This window comes from Rattus norvegicus, chromosome 10, assembly GCF_021556685.1.
Source record: "Rattus norvegicus strain SHRSP/BbbUtx chromosome 10, alternate assembly SHRSP_T2T, whole genome shotgun sequence".
NCBI lineage: Eukaryota > Metazoa > Chordata > Mammalia > Rodentia > Muridae > Rattus > Rattus norvegicus.
The window spans coordinates 109,437,513-109,457,431 of NC_141543.1; the positions used below are offsets into that span (position 1 = coordinate 109,437,513).

The 19,919-nt window shown below is 53.6% G+C and overlaps 2 protein-coding genes across 7 annotated transcripts; one reads left to right on the forward strand and one right to left on the reverse strand.

Annotated features, from left to right (window-relative positions):
* Positions 1 to 1,164: 1,164 nt before the first annotated feature.
* On the forward strand, positions 1,165 to 10,133 carry Tmem235 (transmembrane protein 235). Of its 4 annotated transcripts, XR_015631062.1 has the most exons (6): positions 1,376 to 1,616; positions 3,530 to 4,609; positions 6,580 to 6,660; positions 7,202 to 7,339; positions 8,830 to 9,212; positions 9,518 to 10,133. XR_015631062.1 is itself a non-coding variant. In XM_087574401.1 (5 exons), the coding sequence occupies exons 2-5, from the start codon at positions 4,435 to 4,437 to the stop codon at positions 9,069 to 9,071; spliced, it is 636 nt and encodes a 211-aa protein (XP_087430527.1). In that variant the 5' UTR covers positions 1,165 to 1,616; positions 3,530 to 4,434; the 3' UTR covers positions 9,072 to 10,133.
* Positions 10,134 to 12,626: 2,493 nt separating this feature from the next.
* Positions 12,627 to 18,099, reverse strand: Tha1 (threonine aldolase 1). 3 transcript variants are annotated; one of them, NM_001430275.1, is given in 7 exon segments: positions 12,627 to 13,410; positions 13,912 to 14,104; positions 14,227 to 14,364; positions 14,975 to 15,160; positions 15,554 to 15,642; positions 16,179 to 16,262; positions 17,793 to 18,064. In NM_001430275.1, coding segments are annotated over 7 exon segments (1,176 nt in total). In that variant the 5' UTR covers positions 17,995 to 18,064; the 3' UTR covers positions 12,627 to 13,126.
* Positions 18,100 to 19,919: the final 1,820 nt, after the last annotated feature.

Consider the following 19,919-nt stretch of genomic DNA (forward strand, 5'->3'; position numbering starts at 1 on the left):
TCCTTTGCAGACCTCTGCAAAGCAGCAAGTGTGATGGACAGTGTTGTCAACTTCATCACTTATAAGGTGGGGGGTATTTCGATTGTACTAATTGAGGTGGATCCTGTGCTAAATGATGCAGAACTGAGCGTCAGGGTGCACTCATTGTCCTGTTTCCTGACCGACCAGCTGCTTCTTGCTCCCTCGACCCCGACTTCCCCATAGGCACCAACTGCACCTTGAACTGTGAGCCCTGGGTAACTGCTCCTCCTCTCAGGTGCTTTTGTCAGAGGATTTTATCACAACAGCAAGAGAAACTAAGGCACCAGGTGAGGTGCCACCTACTGATAATCCTAGAACTTTGGAAGCAGAGGCTGAAGAATCAGGTTCTGAGTTGTCCTAAGCTACACATATGGAGGTTGAGGTCAGCCTGGGCTATTTTGTGCGTGTCAAACCGTATGACTAGTCTCCAAGCATGTGGGGAAAAGTGTAGCCCACTGTCACACGGCACGGTTCTAAGGCAGGTGGGGTACAGACTTCACACATGTACTACTCTGCACCTCATGCTGATAGAGTCTAGGTCTGCTCTGTTCCTACCCTGCAAAGCGTTGCCAGTCTCACTGATTCCAGGAGGATCAACAGGAAGCCAGTAAGACCTTCAGAACTCAGGAGGCATGAAGCAGAGTTAGAAATGACAGCTCAAGTGACCTTCTGAGGCTTCCAGCAGGGCTGAGTGACATGCCTGCAGTTTAGCTTGAGGAACACTGGAAACCAAACATACCGTCCTATCGGGCTTTGGTTCTGTCTGCAGCAGCCCAGCAAAGCCCAGGCTCAGCGTGTGTGAAGGATTCAGGCCACGCACTTTCCTGGTGGCAGTGGTGTGTATGCCTGTGCTCACTTGGATGACTCCTGGGAGCCCACTTCAGGAGCTGCTCTGGACATCTGGGGCCTGGCTGTCTCCAGATCCACTTAAGACATCCTGGTGGCCTCCCTGAGGGCTTAGACCAGCTCTGTGCAACAGTAACGAGCAAAACAAGGGAACCAGGGTACAACATTAGGAGCTGGGACCATTCCCATCTTACCACAGAAATCATAGGAGCGGAGGCTAAACAACACATGTGAGAGAAAAGGACCTATGTCTAGATGGCTGGTCAAAGCCATAGGCAAGCATCAAGGTGGAGATCTGAGCCCAGGTGGATCTAGGTCCCAGTCAGGGATGACAAGACATATGCAAACAGGCCGGCCTGGGCAGAGGCCAGCTCTGCCACAGTCTCGACACTGAGGACCTTACTGCCTGACATGAGCAAAAGTCACCCTGAATAAGGTCAGGAACCAGCACAGCTTCGAGTTTCCGATCCACTGTCTCGGTCTATAGGTCTTGCTGGGTTTCAACAGGGAGGGGCCAATCTGGGTCTCGGCTGTACGCCCATAGTCCCCAAAGTGGGGCATTCTGAACTGGTACTGTGCCCTGAACCCTGCCTCCTGCAGTCAGCTTACAGAGTTTCTTCTTGCTTTCTGAACTTCAAGGAGGTAAAAAGCCAGCTAGCGTTCCAGAGCACCGTTGGTGGCAACAGAAGAGGCACTGTTGAACTTGTCATCCAAGTTCCTGTCAGAAGCTGCCAGCTGAACTGACAAGGGTGGGTGCACAGAGCAGGTGTCTTCTGGTTACTGCAAGTGCAGTCGTGTGTGTGTGTGTGTGTGTGTGTGTGTGTGTGTGTGTGTGTGTGTGTGAGAGAGAGAGAGAGAGAGAGAGAGAGAGAGAGAGAGAGAGAGAGAAAGAGAGAGAACATGGAGAACATGGAGAACATGGAGAACATGGCAATGGGAACATCTTTCCCACAGCAAAGCCCTAGCTGGTGGTAGGGGTGGCAAGTGGAGCCTCGCAGACCTGTGGGTTCCACTTGGTTTGGTACTACTTGCTAGTCCAGTTACTGCCACAGTCACATCTCTTAGTGGCTGTCCAGTGAATCCTCAGCACATGTGAGCCTTGTTTCATCCAAGCAAGATGATTTTTTTTTCCTTTTTTTTTTTTTTTTCCGGAGCTGGGGACTGAACCCAGGGCCTTGAGCTTGCTAGGCAAGTGCTCTACCACTGAGCTAAATCCCCAACCCCCGATTTTTTTCTCTTGGTCTTGCATCTGCTGGACTTAGCTTTGTCCTGCATGCTGGATGGATGAATGGGTCTGTTGGACAGTGATTTGTGTGAGGTTCATCTATGAAAGGGTGCCCAGTAAAATTAGCTGGCAGATAGCTGATGGCCAGCTGCTGGAGGATAATTCAGCTGACAGTTCCAGATGCTTCCCCAGACTCAGGCTGAAGACAATAGCCAAAGTTAGCTTTGGGAAGGAAGTTCATCAGTCACGTGGCTGGCACTAGAAACAGACTGCCCAGAAAATGTAACCTAGTTAAAGACAGGCTTGGATGCAGACCTGTCTCTGTCACTCAGGATTGGACTATCCTCCTCTAGGAGCCCACCTCTGTCTTTGACATCTGTGACGATAGGTTATGCTGGCTTGGAAGAGCCCCTGCAGCAGGGAGAGGCCAGCACACAGCCTGGCTGGTATGGCTTACACACTGAAGAGACAAGTAATGAATACAGGGTAGTTCTAAGGTAGCACCTGTCTTGGGGCCATTCCCGGAAGGACACTAGCAGAATTCATTAGGGCAACCCCCAGGGACCAGCAGTGCTGCCCAGAGGACAATGTCAACAGTGACTTTGGCTGCACAGAACCAAGGGATTGAAAATGAAGTGAGTGTGGGCCGCTCAGCAGACCATCATCCAACCCTTCAGCTTGAGGGAATTAGTGCTGTGAAGGCCGATGCCTCTTGCTGTCACTTCCCTCCTGGGGCAGCAGTGGCCTGGCTGTCGTCTACCTTAACAGCTGCACTAGACCTTTAAGAACGGGAACCTTTGCAGATCAGCTCGAGGACAGGGGGCTTAGTGGGAGAGAAGCAGGGGCAGACCAGCACATCAATTTAGACTTCTACTTCTACGCAAGGAGCCTTTGACAGAAAGCAAGACTGATTGTTTTGTTGATGCACTATGGGGTAACTGCTAAATGACCTCACGTTTGCATGACATGATTATTCCCCAGCTGTAATCAGAGTTTGGGATGAGAGTTTCCCATCTCCCTTTCCTCCTGCCCGGGGAGGGCTGCAGCTCTCTGAGCACCCATTGGGTTCTTAGTCTTCCCCAGATCACTGGGTCACCGACTACCACCTGGTTCCAGTGCAGGGGTGCTACAGGACAACACCAGCTGGAGAGGTTGTCACACAGCAGATGCAGCCGGGGATGGTTTAGTGTACATGGGAAGAGAACATCTTGCAGTATAATGGAGGAATTCTGTGCTTGCTTCAATTCTTGTTTCAGTGGCTGGATTCCACTTGAAATATTGTTTTAATAACTTTGCTAAGATTGCTTTTTATCTCTGGACCACATTCCTCAAATATATATATATTACAGAGAGATCCAAATAATCCAAGAAAGGGTTTGGTTGACCTGAGTGTCAAAGCTGTGTCCAAGAAAGACCACCTCTGTCCCTCTTCTTTAGGTTCTGACCACCCGGGGCAGTGATCCAGAGGCCCTCCCATTCTCCAAAACGTAACCAGCTCATCCAGCTTCAGCCTGGGTTCCTCTTGGGGGAGGCCTCTTCCCTGCTCCTTTGCCTTGCCTGTTATTACCATCTGACTCCTGTCCTCCAGAGATCTGTATATGTGCCCTGAAAGTGAGAAGCAGTGCTTTTTCTCCCAGCCTCCGGGTGTTTATCCCACTGGTCCTCTAGACTAATGGAAACCAGGGCCATGCTGAGATGTGTCACACCCCGAGTCTTCCTAAATGTGCCCAGCAGGGTCTGTCTACCACCCATCCCCCTCCACAAACTTTCCTCCTTTAGGAGCTTTGGTGCAGTGGTCCAGCTGCTGACAGCTGCTCCACAGCCCTGAGGGGCAGGGGAAGAGCATCTTAGACTCACCTCTGATCGTCTTCCCAACACCACAGTGCACCGTGCCTAGTCTGTGACGTAATTGGGATTTGAGCCCAAATTTACTGTCTCCAGCTCTGCCTGGACCTGAGATTTCTCCCTCTTCCCTTACTGAGTGGCCAGCACAGAAAAGTGATACATTTCCTTGCATACTTGGCCACTCGTGCGGTGGCAGAAATGCAGTGGTCACAGAAGAACCTAGGACAGGGTCTCTCCCACGACCCTACCCTCCACTTAACCTCTGCTTCCTGCCAGCCTGCTCCACAACACCCCTCCCATGCCCTCTCCTGCTGATGCTCCCGCCCTCCCATCGCCTAAACCTTCACTAGCCTGCTTCATTTCAGTCCTGAACCCCGACTGTTCCCAGCCCACAGTTCTCCTCTTCACCTCCCTGACACCCGGTGCAGCCAGTCCCTAGCTTCTCTTCCCACTCAGCCCTGCCTCCCGTGGTGCGCTGCTGTCCGATTCCAGCTCACATGGCCCTGCTAGCCGCGTTGTTTCTGAGTGCAGCCCTGGGCGCCTTACTCAGTTTCGCGCTGCTGGCAGCGGCGGTCGCCAGCGACTACTGGTATATCCTGGAGGTGGCAGATGCTGGCAGCTCGGGCGGCGCGCGGCTCTCCTCGCATTCTGGGCTCTGGCGCACCTGTGAAGGTAAGCTACACCCAGAGATCCCTTGGTCCCACTCCCCTTCTACCTCCTTTATTTCTACCCCCACCATCTGCTCCCCAGGGAGTCTCAGTTCCATCCCATCAAGGTCTCCCCTCAAGTTGCTGAGGTGTGAAGGGTTTGGGGATGAAGGTCCCTGCTCAGGGACAGGCTGCTGTCATCGTGACCATGGCTGGGAAGAAGGGGTTTGGGGGGGCTGACACCATGCTTTCTTACATTCGGAAGAGCTTTTCTTTAAGGCCTGGATGGGAAGAGTTAGAGTGTCCTTGAGAGATGACAGGTCGGGTGGGCCATGGACCTGCTTGTTATTTCTCAGTAATTTAACAGTTTGTATCTCCTTAGCATTTCTAGGTCTAGGGTCCTCCATGGAGATCAGAGGAAGAAGAGCACCAAGAGGCTGGATCCCAGCTGCCGGGGCTCAGTCACTGCTGCTCCTCCACAGGGCCAGAGAACCCCTGACCCTGTCTTAGAGGAGGAGCTATGGGACTAAGGAGGGGTTAGAGGAGGGGCTGTGGGACTAAGGAGGGGTTAGAGGAGGGGCTTTGGGACTGAGGAGGGGCAGGAAGCATAGGCGGATGCTCAGGGCCTATAGTAGACCACAGACCTTTAACCAAGTGACCAGGGGCTGGTATTTCCTATGTCAGGCTTCCCGCTGTCCCCCAAATTCCCCTTCTCACCAACCTCAGTCTGATGCTTCCCTTGCAAAAGGGTGTTAAGAATGTGATGGTGATGGTGTATGAACACATGGTACTGTGTGAACACGTGGTACAGTGTGAACACGTGGTACAATGTGAACACATGGTACTTAGGTGTGAGAAAATATAAGTTGTGTGAATACGAGAGGCAAAAATGAACATATGAATGTGTGACTGTGTATGGGTGTGTGTGTGTGTTTGTGACTGTGTGTTTATGTGTGTGTACACCTGTGAGCAAACTTGTATGTGTAAGCATATGTGTGATAGTGGCTTCCTCTCTCTTATCTGTGTGTCCTCGGCATACATGTATATGTAGGTACTTGTGTTGTATGCTCAGCATACACACATGTGTAGGTGCTTATGTGTGTGTGCTTGGCATACATGCATGTGTAGGTGCTTATATATGTTGTCCTCATACATGCATATGTAGGTGCTTGTGTGTGTGCTCAGCATACATGCATGTGTAGGTGCTTATATATGTTGTCATCATACATGCATATGTAGGTGCTTGTGTGTGTGCTCAGCATACATGCATGTGTAGGTGCTTATATATGTGTGTTCAACATAATACATGTGTAGGTGTATATGTGTGCATGTTCAACATACATGCATGTATATGTGTATATGTGTGTGTGGTTACCATACATGCATGTGTAGATGCGTATGTATGTGTGGTCAGCATACATGCATGTGTATGTGTGTGTGGTTAGCATACATGCATGTGTAGATGCTTATGTGTGTGTGGTCAGCATACATGTATGTGTAGACGCTTATGTGTATGTGGTCAGCATACATGCATGTGTAGACGCTTATGTGTGTGTGGTTAGCATACATGCATGTGTAGACGCTTATGTGTGTGTGGTTAGCGTACATGTATGTGTAGATGCTTATGTATATGTGGTCAGCATACATGCATGTGTAGGTACTTATGTGTGTTTGGTCAGCATACATGCATGTGTAGGTACTTATGTGTGTGTGTGATCATGTGTTAGGACCAAAGAGCCCATATAACATGAGTCAGGAAGGCTCCAGAATGTGGCATCTTCTCTCTGGTGACCCAATCTGGGCCTTTCGGAATGTTTGAGATTTTAAACTCACTTCCCTGCAGGTATGGCCTTCTGTGACCCCTAATTAAATAAGAGGTCTAGTTTCTATCCCCTCCTTTGGAGCCATAACTAACCCTGAGTTTCAAGAGTTAAACTGGTCCCAAGGCTGTGGGACCCATGTTTCCCAGCCCCCCATGTGCACCTTGGCTTTCAGGACAGAACAGCTGTGTGCCCCTGATCGACCCTTTTGCCAGCTCCGGCCTGGAAGCTTCTCCCTCCATACAGCACCTGCTCTGTGAGTCCTGGGGCAGTGCCATCTCTGATTCTTCAGGCAGGTCTGGGACCCAACCACCTCACCTCAGCCCACAAACTGCTTCTGAGGCTCGGGCTCAGAGGGTTTCCATCACAGTCCTCTGACCACAGATGGCAGAACCCTAGCCTGCTCTGCCCTCCCCTTACCTCCGTTCCTTCTCAGTGGAGCCTACCTCTGTCTTTGAGGATGTGGACCACTTTGGAGCATGACTGGGTCTCCTGGGGCCCACCAAGTCCCCTTCTGGACTGGCCAGTTTTCGAGTTGGATGGCCACCGACAGCCTACTCTCCCTGAGAGGCCTGAGGGTAGAGAGGGGAGGGCATTGGTGGTCCTCTCTCATCCTAGCTTCAGGAAGCCTGTACCAGAAAGGGGTGGCTGCGGGGAGGGTCTAGTAGTCCCTCCGGAAATAGGTATCTGCTTGAACCTCTGTTTCGCTGACAGGAGCAGGTGAAGGCGTGGCCATCTTTGGCTCCTCCTTGGAGGCAGGCCCCCCCTTCCCGCCCCTGAGCTCCCTCTCCCCACAGCCCTGCATCGCACAGTCATGGTAGTCTTGCCTTTGAGCCTCATCCTCATCGTGTGTGGTTGGGTCTGCGGCTTGCTCAGCTCCCTGTCCCAGAGTGTCCCTCTGCTGCTGGCCACAGGCTGCTACTTCTTGCTAGGGGGTGAGTTGGAGGGAGGGTCATCCTGGGGGTGGGGCGTCCTCACTCACTTAATCCCCATCCTGGTCCCTAATCCCCTCTGAGCATCAGAGAGCTCACTCCACCATCCCCAAGGCTGGCCCACCACTAAGGAGCACTGGAGTGGAGCTTCTTGGCCTGGGAGACTTGAGGTTCTCCACGGCCACTGCAAAACTAGCTCTGTGGGTAGATGTTTTGTTACAAGAAGACAGAGTAGGGCAAGCAGAACCATAATGTCCTTGGCCCTTACCTCCCTAGTCCCAGGCTAGAACCAGCCACAACACCAGGCTGAGCTCCATGTAGGCCACTTTAGCAGGCTAGAGACCCAAGGCTTCCGGAGCCAAAAGGACACGGGTGCTCGGGTCCCCTTGAGTAACTTGGTACTGTCTGTCCCAGCCACATTACATTCTCCTGGCTGTAACCACAAAGATGAGATCACCCAGGGTGGACCCCTTCCCAGACATGGCTGCCTTCCCTACAGGGGATGCTGGGCTCCTCAGGAGACCTTTGTTAGGAGTGGGATGCATTTGAGATGGGGAACCCACAGAGAAGAAGTAATGAGGCAGACATTCAGAGCCAGGTCTCTAGAGAAGGAAGTCAGGGTAATCAAAATATCAGCGTGGCCTTGACCCAGGAGACTGACTGTGAGTGCCAAATCCAATTAGGAAGCCATGGGAAGCCACCACAGGGAGCCACTGACAGCCAGAGTGGGTTAGGATTATAACTGAGAAACTTCTCGGAGCCTCTGCATTTTTTTTTTCTTTGCACAAAGAAGATAGAGAGTTGGAAAGTAGCTTCTGGGCGAGGCTGACCCCGCCTTCCCAGGGCAGAGGGTACTTTGCCCTCAGAGGGGGAAGCATGGTGAGAGACCAGACCGGAGTTCCCTGAATCAAGAGGTCAGGAGGAGAGGCAGATGGATGTAGAGTCATCAGCTGAGGCTGCAGGGAAGAGCTGGGGGATGTTCTGTAAGAGAGCTAAGGCAGATAGATGGGGAGCTGGGCACTGCAGGCGAGGGGGACCCCAGCCGTGCTGGCTCCTGGACAAGCCTGTAAGTGTGACCATTCCACTGTGGGTGCTGACCCATCCCTACCTGTCCCAGAGTGCAATGCATTAGATTCTTTTCCATGCCCGTTCCCAGATCAAACCTGTGGCTTTTGCTGCAGGCAGTTAGAAATGCACCCTTACCTCACCCCCTCAACTGCCCAAGGGTGGACGGAGGCCAGATAGTGCAGGCTGCAGGGCTGTGCCTTTTGCTGACATAACTGAGTTCTGGGGCTGTTGACAAGGGGTTTTGCCGGGTGATGTCTCAGGGTGGAGGACTGTATTGGAAGCCCCAATACTCACCCCTTAAAACTCAGAGCTCACTACCCTTAGTGCCTGTCCTGAGGTAAAGGTGGTATTTGGGAGGGGAGAGGAGACCTAAAGTCTACCACGGGAGGACACGCTGAGCAGTCTTGCCACCCTTCTCTCCCCAGGCGCCCTGACCCTGGCAGGGCTCAGCGTCTACATCTGCTACTCACAGCTGGCCTTCGTGGAGGCTGCCCGCCTGTATGGCCTGCAGCACGTGCAGAGCGTGCACATCAGCTTCGGCTGGTCACTGGCCCTGGCCTGGGGCTCCTGCGCCTCAGAGGTGCTCAGTGGTGCCCTCCTGCTCGCAGCTGCCCGTCTCCTCACCCTGAGCCAGCACCCAGGAATGCCTCACTCTGTCATCCTCTGAGTCCCAGTGTGGCAGGGGGGTGGGGAGAAGGTCATCTCAGGCACCCTCAACGTTTGCTGGAGTCCTGGCTGGGAAGAGGCCCTGGGGATGGCTTGTGGCAGAAGTGTTCACCTCCACTCCATCTGGACTTGAGAAAGGCAGGTGGGTAGCCGGTGCCTCCAGTCACGAGCTTTTGATGGTACGGTCTGGCTGGGGTGCGTCAGGGCTCTCTGTGTCCAGGAGGTGCTCTTGCTCTGGGGGATGTGGCCCACTCCAACCTAGGCAGCTGAGACTGTTTGGCGGGACCCCTGGGTTCAGTTTTGTTCCCTTTCCCCACGGGAGGTTGATGGGGAGGAGGCTCGAGGCTGGATGGGAGGGCACACCTTCTAGGCAAGGTGGACCTTTGGGTGTCAGTCCTCCTCCTCAGCAAGCTGCTGCCCATGCTGGCCTGGAACTTCTCTTTGTAGCAACAGCCAGGGGGATGTCTGAAACTGGCCACATTAGGGGTGAGCTGGGACCATGCCTGGCCAGCCCCTGGGATGTCTGGACAGAGGAACTCCGCAGAGGGAGGCAGAAACCTGTCCTGGAGAGACTCGCTGCAGATGTGGATGGGTCAGTGCACAGGTCCAGGCCTGCAGCCCGCTCCCTGCCTGGGGCAGCACGGATGAGAACTGAACCAGCTCTGGCCACACGAGAGGGGACACACCTGTGTCATGTATCTGGACAGTAGGTAGCTATAACTTAGGGGTTGTGTAGTACCCCAAAGCCCCAAACGGCTGATTCTGGTGTAGACCCTTCCTGAGTTTGGGATATGTACTAGGGAAGAGAAGGTAGTATTTTTCAAGGTTTGGTCCCAGCAGTATCCCTAAGCCACTTTCAGTTGCTTCTAAGGGTCTGGGGAGCCTCTGAGGGGTCTGGGGAACCTCTGAGGAGCCAGGTTTAATGGGACCCACTGGGGACAAAGGACTGGAGCTGATGGAGACCCTGCCTTCCAATTTGTGTTCAAACCTTTGCCATTCCATGTACGAGCACTTCCAAGTGTCTGAGTAAATTAGCTGTGATGTATATTTTTCACTTACAGTATTTGTTTGTTTGTTTATTTATTACGGGGAAGGCACAGGGGTAAAGCCTCACTATGTTGGTCCGAACTTGCTGCCCCCACCCCCAACCCCTCTCGGCCTTAGTCTCCCTAGTGGAGAGATTTCAGCCATGCACCACCAGGGCCAGCCTGGAATTCTTCAAACTGGTAATAATACTCATTTCTCATGATAACACAAGGCTGAACACAGCCCAGTGTGTGTGTCTCTGGCCATCAGTGCATGTATGTGTGTGTACCCATCACAGATGCCTCGTATGAGGTGTGTGCTCTGTCATGTCCTGCGGCTACAGGATTTGCCTTCTTCCTGGGTCCAGAGCCTGAGAGGAGCCTTGGGCCTTGGCAGGATCTGGGCTGGCTCATGGGGAGCGAGAGGAAAATGATAGCCTCTCTCTGTCCAGCTTCGTAAACATTTGCTGAGATGTCTGCCTGCTGGAAGCCAGGCTGTGAATTTAACTCCAGCCCCACGGAATGTGGGTGGCTTTAGGATTCCAGTCCACACTGGGGAAGAACCCACACGGTGGCTGTGAAGACCTCCCCACTTGCCTAAGGGTATGTGTCTGTGTCCAAGGGCATGTGGCTAGACATGGGACTTACTGAAGTCATCCGAGGCCTTGGCTCTGATGGGCCAGTCTCCTTAGCAACGCCCAATGGTTTCATCTTGTTTTGCGGTTCACTGGGTAGCTGAGCTGTGAGGCCCAGGTGAAAGGCAGGACAGTGCTGCCCAGGGAGGCGTTAGCGGCTCAGAGCTGATGAGAAGAGACAGTGGGCTCTGGAGGATACGTCGAGAGGAGAGACAAGTGGGGAGCTCTTCCACACATACAAGGACCAGCCTCTGTGGCAATCAGGCCTCATGGGCAGGAGCCTCACCATTCCCTATGTGTGGGCCTCAGTTCTTGCAGGCAAATGTGGGCCCGGGAAAGAAGCCCCTTCAGCAGCACAGGGCTCACTGGCTCTGAGCTCAAGTGCCTGCAAATGTCCCACCCTTCCTTTTCTTCTGCAATACCACAGCTGCCTCTGGTTGGTTATCCTCTGATGGCCCCAGGGACCCGTGAGGATCCAGTGTCTCCTGGATGCGAACTTCACCCTAGCCAGTTACAGCAGCAGCTTCCAGATGACAGGGAGATCCTCTTGAGGTCTCTTTCTGACACACCAAGTCTGGACTGACCCCGGGATACATAGGAGGAGGCAGATAGTGCCTGCCTAGGGGGAGCCCACAGCACTGAAGCTGGGTGGATGGGCATAAGATAGCCAGGGTGCAGAGCAGACACCAAGGAGGCTGAAGACCTACACAGAGCCTTCATTGCTTAGGAAAGATGAAACCGAGCTTCAGCTAGCCCTCAGTTCCTAAGGCCAGAACCTCAGAACATGTGAGGGGCTGCTGCCCGGTTAAGACACTAGCTCGCCTGGGGAAGCTTGCTCTCCATCAGTGGGTGCCGACATAATGTGTATGTGTTGTCTGTCTCCAGAAGGCAGTACGAGAGAACAGAAGGGAAGGCACTGGCTTCATGCTCTACCACCTGAAGCACAGGAGAAACACGCTGGGGCCCTGGGGAGCCCCAAACACTAGACTCCAGACAGATTTGGAACTTTCTGGGGGTGCAGGGCAGACAGCCCTCTGCTGCAGGCAGGCTCTGGCTTTTCTCTGCTTGCATTTGCTGCAACCCAGACAATCTGCCCCTCCTGTGCCTTTGACCAGCCCACACACCATGCCTGTTCTCTCCAACGGCTTCCTAGTCACCTCTATCTGGGGTCTCTGCTTCATCCCCTCACATTGAAGTCCAGTCTCCTCTCTGGTTCCTGTGAGACACCAAGAGCTAAAGCAACGGACTATTGCTAGTTTAGATCCTGGCATTACCCCCCAAAGGTCCCTGTGGCAAATGCTCTACCATGATGTTCTGCCTCCTGTGGATGCAGCTACAGGGATCACGAGTCACAGACTGACGCTTGCAAGGCTGGAAGCCAAAAGACACTTTTTCTTTAGTGAGTTGACTGCTTTTGGTAACTTGTTATGGTGACACACAACTGACTGGGGTGTGCTTCCCTTTCCGCAGATTTATATACACATCCAGAATGGAAGATCCATGCGTGTGTTCTTGTTGGTTTTGCCTGCATGTGTATCTGGGTATTTTGTAGGTACCTGGTGCCCATGGAGGCCAGAAGAGGGCATCAGATCCCCTGGAACTGGAGTTACAGATGGTTGTGAGCCAATGTGTGGGTGCTGGGAATTGAACTTGCTGCTCTCTGTTGCGTATTTAGCCCGGACATAAAAATAGCCAATACAGGGGCTGGACAGATGGCTTAGTGGTTAGGAACACTGACTGCTCTTCCAGAGGTCCTGAGTTCAATTCCCAGCAACTACATGGTGGCTCACAACCATCTGTAATGGGATCCGATGCCCTCTTCTGGTGTGTCTGAGGACAGCGACAGTGTACTCACATACATAAAATAAGTAAGTAAATCTATAAAAACATGGCCAATACAGTGCCTTCAATATTTTATTTTGTAATCCACCTCTAATAATTCCACCATGTCAATCACTAAGGAGCTGTTTGCTTGAAGACAGGGTCCCGTGTAGCCCAGGCTTGCACCAAACTGTGTAGCTGAAAATGGCCTTGAATGTCTAATCCCCAGGCACACTAGGATTCCAACACACCTGCTGGGGATGGAACCCACAGTGCTGGGGGTTGAGCCCAGGGCTTATGCACACTAGGTGGCCATGCCATACCGCCCAGCCCCAGGACCTGTCTCCTTTATCCACTTCCTCCTCTGGATATTCAGTCCTAGCTCTGCCTGGTTATAGCTCTGCCTGATTATTCCTGACTGCATGAGGCCAGCACCGGAGAGTCACTGGAGCAAACCAGAGGCTGAGTGATGTCATCAGCCTCCAAAGAGGAGGAGCCTTCCTTCATCAGGCTAACAGCTTGAGGCCTGTCACTGCCCACTTCAAACATAGCACCTGGTCCCTGATCCCCTGGTCTCAGGGCCTCAGCTGTCTCAGCACAAACTCCCACTTCTTCAGTGCCAGTTCCGTATCCTGGGCAGACACATCTCGGTGCCACACGGCCCTCACAGACTGTTCTGTCCAGGGAAACAGCAGCACGCGCACGGCATGGCCGGTCTGAGCCACTTCCTCGGCACTCACAGCCTGTAGATGCTGGCACAGCTCTGAGGGAGGCAGCCCAGCCACCCGCACCAGCACCATGTTGGTCTCCACAGTGGCAGGATCCACAGAGCAAATGGGTGACGCCAGGTCTTGGAGTCCTAGAGCCAGACATTGTGGTGAGCATACTGTAAGCCCAGGGCCCAACCATAGGCCACCACCAGAACTATCCCACAGGGAAGGCAGAAGGGCGGCCCAGCTATCTTGTGGGGGAAAGAGCCTGAATCCTGATGTGGCGTTTGGAAACATGAGTTGAATCCTGCTTTTCCCCTCTCTGTCACTAAATAAGTCGGTCGTCTACTCTGGCCCCAGATGTGGGAACGTCATAGGATCATTACGAATATTTAGAATATGCACAAAACACCCAAGTTGGAGGCTCCACTCTGGCCTGGTGCCTGACTCTGCTAGCTGCATCCGGTGTGGGGTACTTGGAGTAGGGCCTGGTGAGTCAGGAAGACCCAGGTCCTCTCCTAAGGGCTAACTCTCAACACACTAGACTCTTGGGATGCAGACCTGCTGGGGACCTGATCCTGCTGCTGGGGTCATCAAGGCCTAGGTAGAAGGAAGCAAAAGGGAGGGAGGGTGAGGGTGGGTCCAGGCACCTTTAGCAAATCTCTGGGCATTCTCATGGTCCCTCAGCAGCACCTCCTCTGCCTCAGCCAGTCCCACCAGGGCAGCCGCAGCCAGCACTCCTGCCTGGCGCATGCCTCCACCCAGGGCCTTGCGGAGGCGCCATGCTTCTTCAATGAAGTCCTTGGGTCCCCCAACCAGAGCCCCCACTGGTGCACCGAGGCCCTGAGGGAAGAGAGGAGAGAGTCCTGGAGCCTAACCTGCAAAGCCTGCCCTTGAGATGGGGAGGGGTGAGGGCTGCGGCCTCTGCGGCCCAGGAAGCGGGTCTGGCAGGAAGGCCAGCCTACCTTAGAGAAACAGAAGGATACGGAGTCACAGTGCTCTACGAGGCGTGCGGGGGGCACACGCAGAGCCACGGCTGCATTCATCAACCGAGCCCCATCCAGGTGGACCCTCGCCCCGTGGGCATGAGCCAGGAGACACACCTGGGGGCAAAGGTCAGGTAGTGTTCAGAGGCAAAATTTCCAAGAGGCCACTGACTGGGCTTGGAATATTTTTTTCTTTTTAATTTAAATTAAATTCAGGAGCACTGGGTTCCCCCAGGAGCTGGAGTCACAGACAGTTGTGAGCTGCCTGGTGTGGGTGCTGGGAATGTAATTCAGGGACCTCTGGAAGAGCAGCAAGTGATGCTAACCACTGAACCATCTGTCCAGTTGTCTTATTTATTTTATTTATTTATTTATTTATTTATTTATTTATTTATTTATTTATTTATTTTGAGCTGAGGACCGAACCCAGGGCCTTGAGCTTGCTAGGCAAGCACTCTACCACTGAGCTAAGTCCCCAACCCCTTATTTTTATTTTTATGTGTGTGTGGACGTATGCCATGTGTGGTGATGGTGTGCCTTTGGAGGCCAGAAGAGGAAACCGGATTCCCGGGAGCTAGTGTTACTGTTACCGATGGTTTTGATCCGGCCAAGCTCAAATTGTCTGTTAGAGCACTGTTCTTAACCACGGAGCCAATCCGCCAGAGAGAGGATTTTCCTGGGACACGGACTGCTCAGGGGACAGAGTGCACCGACTTTAGCGCCCTACCTGGCGGAGGTAGTCGACGGGGAGCACCCGGCCTCCCGCGCTGCTGTGCGTGTTCTCCAGGCACACAAGCTCGCAGACTGGATGGTAGGAGCTCCCAAAGCCTCGGGCGAGCGCCCTCTCTAGCTCATTCAGGTCCAAGGTGCCGTGAGGGAGGTCTGGGAGGGGGTGGGAATGCACCCCAGCGATCTGCAGGTGGGAGAGAACACTGGATCAGGTGAGTCCGGTGGCACTTCCAGGTAGGAAGGTTCCTCTGCAGTACGATCAACCTCTGGAACCCAGGGTCTTTCTTCTGAGCATGTAGACACAGCATCCCAACTGGGAAGTGCTGGTTCCTGCTTTGTTCAGACCCTGCTGCCCCTTCGCTTCTTTCTGGAGTGCTACTACCCCGTCTGTCCACTAGGGGGCAGTAAGGCACTGCGGCAGATGAGCAAATCTGGGCACTGGCTGTCTCTTCCATCTCCCTTTATCCCTTCTGCCGGTTCCAGTCTGGTGCCTGGGAAACGGGGGGGGGGCCTACCTTGATATCTTAGCTGGCTGGAGAATGTCCAAAACCCCAGGGGAGTGTTGTCTGGTCCTTACCTGAGCCACCCCGCCCTGCTCATAGACGTGGAGGTGGCACTCCTGCCCAAGGAGGACCTGGGAACCCCGGCGCCGGCAGTGACCCATCACTGAGACAGATGGGAGGAGGGCAGGACTTGGAACTGGGTCCAGAGTCTCTCTCTGCCCTGCCCGTTCTCAGCTTGGCCAGGCTGAGCTAGGGCCCCCAGTGAGCTGAGACTGCCTCTGTCAATCAGGAGGCAGCGCCCCTTGAAACACCTCACTGCCACATGTTGAAAAGACTGGTGTGATACACAATTCTAGGCTGGTTTTACTGTGAAGGCTGGGCACTAACAACCTGCATCGGACCCCGGGGCCAGCAAGGAAGAGGGCCAGGATGCCAGGATGCTGTCTCCAAGAATGGGCAGCCCGGGGTACCAAGAGCAGCCTCTCGTATCAGAGAACTGAAGACACAAGCACACTGGGAAACAACCCAGGCCAGGGCTGCAGTGTAAGCAAGCATCCAGGAGGAAGAGCTAGGGAGTGGCAGAGACTCACAGACCTCACTCCTCCCACTGCAGGGTGCTCCACCAGCTGGACCCAAAAGAAATCCAGGTCTGCCCATGGTGCCACAGACCCCAGCTCAGAAGGGCAGGTAGACACTCACCAGAGATGAGGTTGGCCATGGTGTTGGTGGGCACAAACAGAGTCCTCTCCACCCCAAGCACTTTTGCAGCCTTTTCCTGCAGTTCTGAGAAGGGAGGGGGTGGGTAGGGCAAGAATCAGCAATTTCTTGGGCCACTGTACCCTGGTACAGTTCCTTGTGCAAACTTGTTACAGGGTATGAGGATAGGATAGACTTGTGGTTCCAGTACTCTGCTGAAGCAGGGGGATAACTGAGTTGGAGGGCGGCCTGAGCTACACAGCAAGACTCTTGTCTTAAGCACTTCTCTCCTAAAAAGTACATTTGTTCAGAGGAGAACTGATGGTCCCATGGGCGGGGCTCGGAGTCCATCTGCCATCCCTTAGTCAGTGATCTTGGTAACCACCTGTCATGTCCAGAGGCCCCTCTGTCGATCCTCCTGGGCTGCAGTCCCCACCCCAGGCCACTGAAACTCTCTTGTGGTTTGAACCCCCTTTCCCATCCAGACCTCACACCTGTTTTTCTTCCTTTCCCATCAGCCCCGGCAGGTGAGGCCTTGTGGTTTCCCTGCAGACTTCCTCTGCACATCACCACAGAAGAAGAGCCTCTGGGGAACTGGCAGGGCACAAAGAGTGCAGCTGGTGGGTGAGCAAATGGCCTGTGTAACGCCCATGGTGGCTTTCCTGTCTGTGGCGTGACGCTCAGTGCTGAAGTGATCTAGATTCCGTCCCCAGAGGACACACACCGGTGTCTCCCTGAGTCCTGGGTGCTGCTCACCCTTTAAGAGTTCTGCTCTCTCCTCCTTCCAGGCCCTGGTTCACCCTCCTCAGATTCCTGTCAAGGCCAGTGCCTCCCTGCCTTGATGTGGTGACCTGTTTACACCAGGTGCCTGCTGAGCGGTGTAGCTCAGCAGCTTTGAAGTTCCTGGTAACAGCCTTGTCGAAAGATTCTAGATCAGCCCCAGTGATCCCTGGGCCCACAAACAGGCCTCCAGGGGTCAGGTGGTGATCGGTGGTTTATCTCTGGACCGGCTGAAGATGTACATACCCAGCAGCACTAGAGGGCCACTTTAGCAGTGGTTATTGACCCCGAGTGGGCTTTGGTTTGCTGTCTCCTTAAAGCACTCCCTAGATTATGAAATTCTGTCCCCCTGGGAAGGAGCAGCAAGCACTTTCTTTGCTAGATTGGTTTTGTCTTTGTGAAGAAAGAGAGTAGTTCTGCCTCATTGCAGTCAGACCTGCCTCAAATCCGGTTCTTCCTTGCTCCTGATGTGGGTCCTTGAGCTCCATCGGGGGTGGGGAGTGGAGGTGTTGGGGGGAGTGGCTTGCTTTGCAAGCCTGGACAACATCCATCTGGGCAACTGAGTGACAGTGGATAGAAACTACCCGGTGGTCTGGTTAAAATGCAGATTCTGGCTCCCCGAGTTCAGTGTGGAGCTCAAGAGGCTGCATTACCAAGGATCTCCCCGAGAACGAACGAGAACGCACAAGAACACAGAGTGCACCACTTAGCCTACGGGTGCTTCCTCAAAGGCCAGGCAAGGCACCCCTCTGCGTCTGTGCTGCCCTGTCAGCACCGTGGACAGCGTTCAGAGGTCACCGCAACGACCCCTGCTCCGGGCCTGTTCGCCCGGCTCACCGTGGACCGTAGGGTCTTCGCCGTAATCATCGTCTCCTACAACCGCTTCGGCCATAGCGCGCCTCATGGCCGGCCCTGGCCGAGTCACCGTGTCGCTGCGCAGGTCCACCACGTGGGCTGGGACCCCCGCCCAATTCCTAGACCACTGAGCCCAGGGCACCCTGAGCCCCGGGACCGCGGCCCGGGCCAGGCTGCGTAGCATGGCTATGGCACTCGCTTTCCGCGCCCGCAGGCTCCGTGGACGTCTCTTCCGTGCCAGCGGGGAACCGTGCAGCTGGACTCTTCTGACCCGGAGCAGACCTGTACTGGGAAGGCCCGGAGCACTATGGGAATTGTAGTCCTTTCTGGAATTTTATGCAGCTGGCGAGCCCCGCAGCATGCTGGGAGTTGTAGTTTGTGTTCCCTTACTCCACAGACTAGGAGAATTTGGGAATGACAGTTCCTTGCTTTGTTAAATGGGTAACGTAGTTGACGTTCGGGTGATTTTAGCATGTTCCTGGTACTGTTCACGACGCTGCAGATTTAACTTAATTAAGCGTCCTAGCCACTCTGGGAAACAACCTGGGTGTTTGGGAATGGAACACAAGTTCTCTTCGTAATTAGTACCACCTTAACTTCTGAGCCGTCTCTCCCATCCCTCACGGTCCTCATTTTACACCGGATGAAACAGGCTGCAGACGCTGATGTGAAGTCCAGGAATCAGATATGGTACTGTGTTGCCCGTAAACAGTAGCTTTCAACCACTGGGGTCTTTTTAATTTTTCTCTTTTGAAACATGTATCCCAGGCTAGTTCTGAACTCACTGGGTAGCCTAGTTAGCCTTGAACGTCTGACCCTCCTGCTTCGGATTTCAGATGTGTTCTACCATGCCCAGTTTACTCTGTGCTGGGAACTGAATTTAAGGCTTTGTGCGTGCTAAGCAAGCATGCTACCAAATGGGACACATCTCCAGTCCTCTTTTTTAAAAAATGAATTTAAAGCCGGGCGGTGGTGGCTTGCACCTTTAATTCCAGCACTAGGGAGGCAGAGGTAGGTGGATCTCTGAATTTGTGGTCAGCCTGGTCCACAGAGTTCCAGGACAATCAAGGTTACACAGAGAGACCCTGTGTCAGGAGGGGAAAAAAAAGAATTTAAAACTTTTAAAAGTATGTGTGTGGGTGGGGAGTAGATGCACATGAGTGTAGTTACCTAATGAGGCCAGAAGAGGGCGCTGGACACTCTGGAGCTAGAGTTAGAGGTTCTCCGCGAGAGTGGAATGCGCTTCTCAGTGTGGCGCCATCTCGCTAGTACCCGTTTTGGGATTGTTTTTTTTAAAAATCCCACACCGTAGCCCATACTAGCCTGGAACTCATTCTGCCCCTCTGCCGCAGCAGTCCTTTTGCAGCTTCCCGAGTGCTGGGAATATAGGAATGAGCCACCACGCCCAGCCTTCCCATATAGGTTTACAGAGCGCTGTATTAGGCAGGGAGGGGACACGAGGATGTCTTCAACTGGGGCTGGAGGTATGACCTCCTAGGGCATTTGGAAAATGGAGTCGCAGAGGTTTCTAGAAATCTCCCTCCTCCCTACACCATTTGAGAGATAAGATGCTTCCATGGACGCCATGCCCAAGAGCACTGTGACAGAGCACCTAGCTAGCACGGATGAGACCCTTGGATTGATTCCCCAGGGCTGCAAAAAGTAGGCATGGTGGTTCATGCCTGTAATCCCAGCCCTTTGAGGGGAGGAGGGGCGAGATCCCAGTTCTGGGTGGGGTGTGGGTTGCTGTCGAGGTATGAGGATGGCTGAGACTCTCAGGCCAGTCTGCATTAGAGCAAGACTCTTTCTAAAAACTTAAAATGAAAATGAAAAAGCAAGGAAAATAAAATCCGCCCCCTCCGAACCGTGTGTCAGCAGACAAGCTGTGCTCATGGTCCCTAAATCTGGTGAGGATGGGAGGCTGCGTGCGCTCGTCCAGCCTGGCTTGTGGGAAGCACTACTGTTTATCCTGATGTTGGAACTTGGTGCTTCTATTGTGGGATACATTCTGTCTTACCAGGACCAAGGGGTGACCTTTCCTCACACAGGGAGGTTGGGAACTCAGCCCTGCTCGACTGCTTCCGTTTCCAAAGCTCCAGTTGTCTGTCC

Bases quoted from the DNA above. Each gene is read 5' to 3' on its own strand.
- Tmem235 (XM_087574401.1), top strand. From the start codon at position 4,435: ATGGCCCTGCTAGCCGCGTTGTTTCTGAGTGCAGCCCTGGGCGCCTTA. The intron at 6,661-7,201 runs GTGAGTCCTGGG...CTCTCCCCACAG, and splicing joins CTCCATACAGCACCTGCTCT to CCCTGCATCGCACAGTCATG. The intron at 7,340-8,829 runs GTGAGTTGGAGG...TTCTCTCCCCAG, and splicing joins CTGCTACTTCTTGCTAGGGG to GCGCCCTGACCCTGGCAGGG.
- Tha1 (XM_087574402.1), bottom strand. From the start codon at position 16,742: ATGTGCAGAGGAAGTCTGCAGGGAAACCACAAGGCCTCACCTGCCGGG. The intron at 14,365-14,974 runs GTAGGGCGCTAA...CTTTGCCCCCAG, and splicing joins CCGTCGACTACCTCCGCCAG to GTGTGTCTCCTGGCTCATGC. The intron at 13,411-13,911 runs GTGCCTGGACCC...GTCTGGCTCTAG, and splicing joins TGCCCAGAGATTTGCTAAAG to GACTCCAAGACCTGGCGTCA.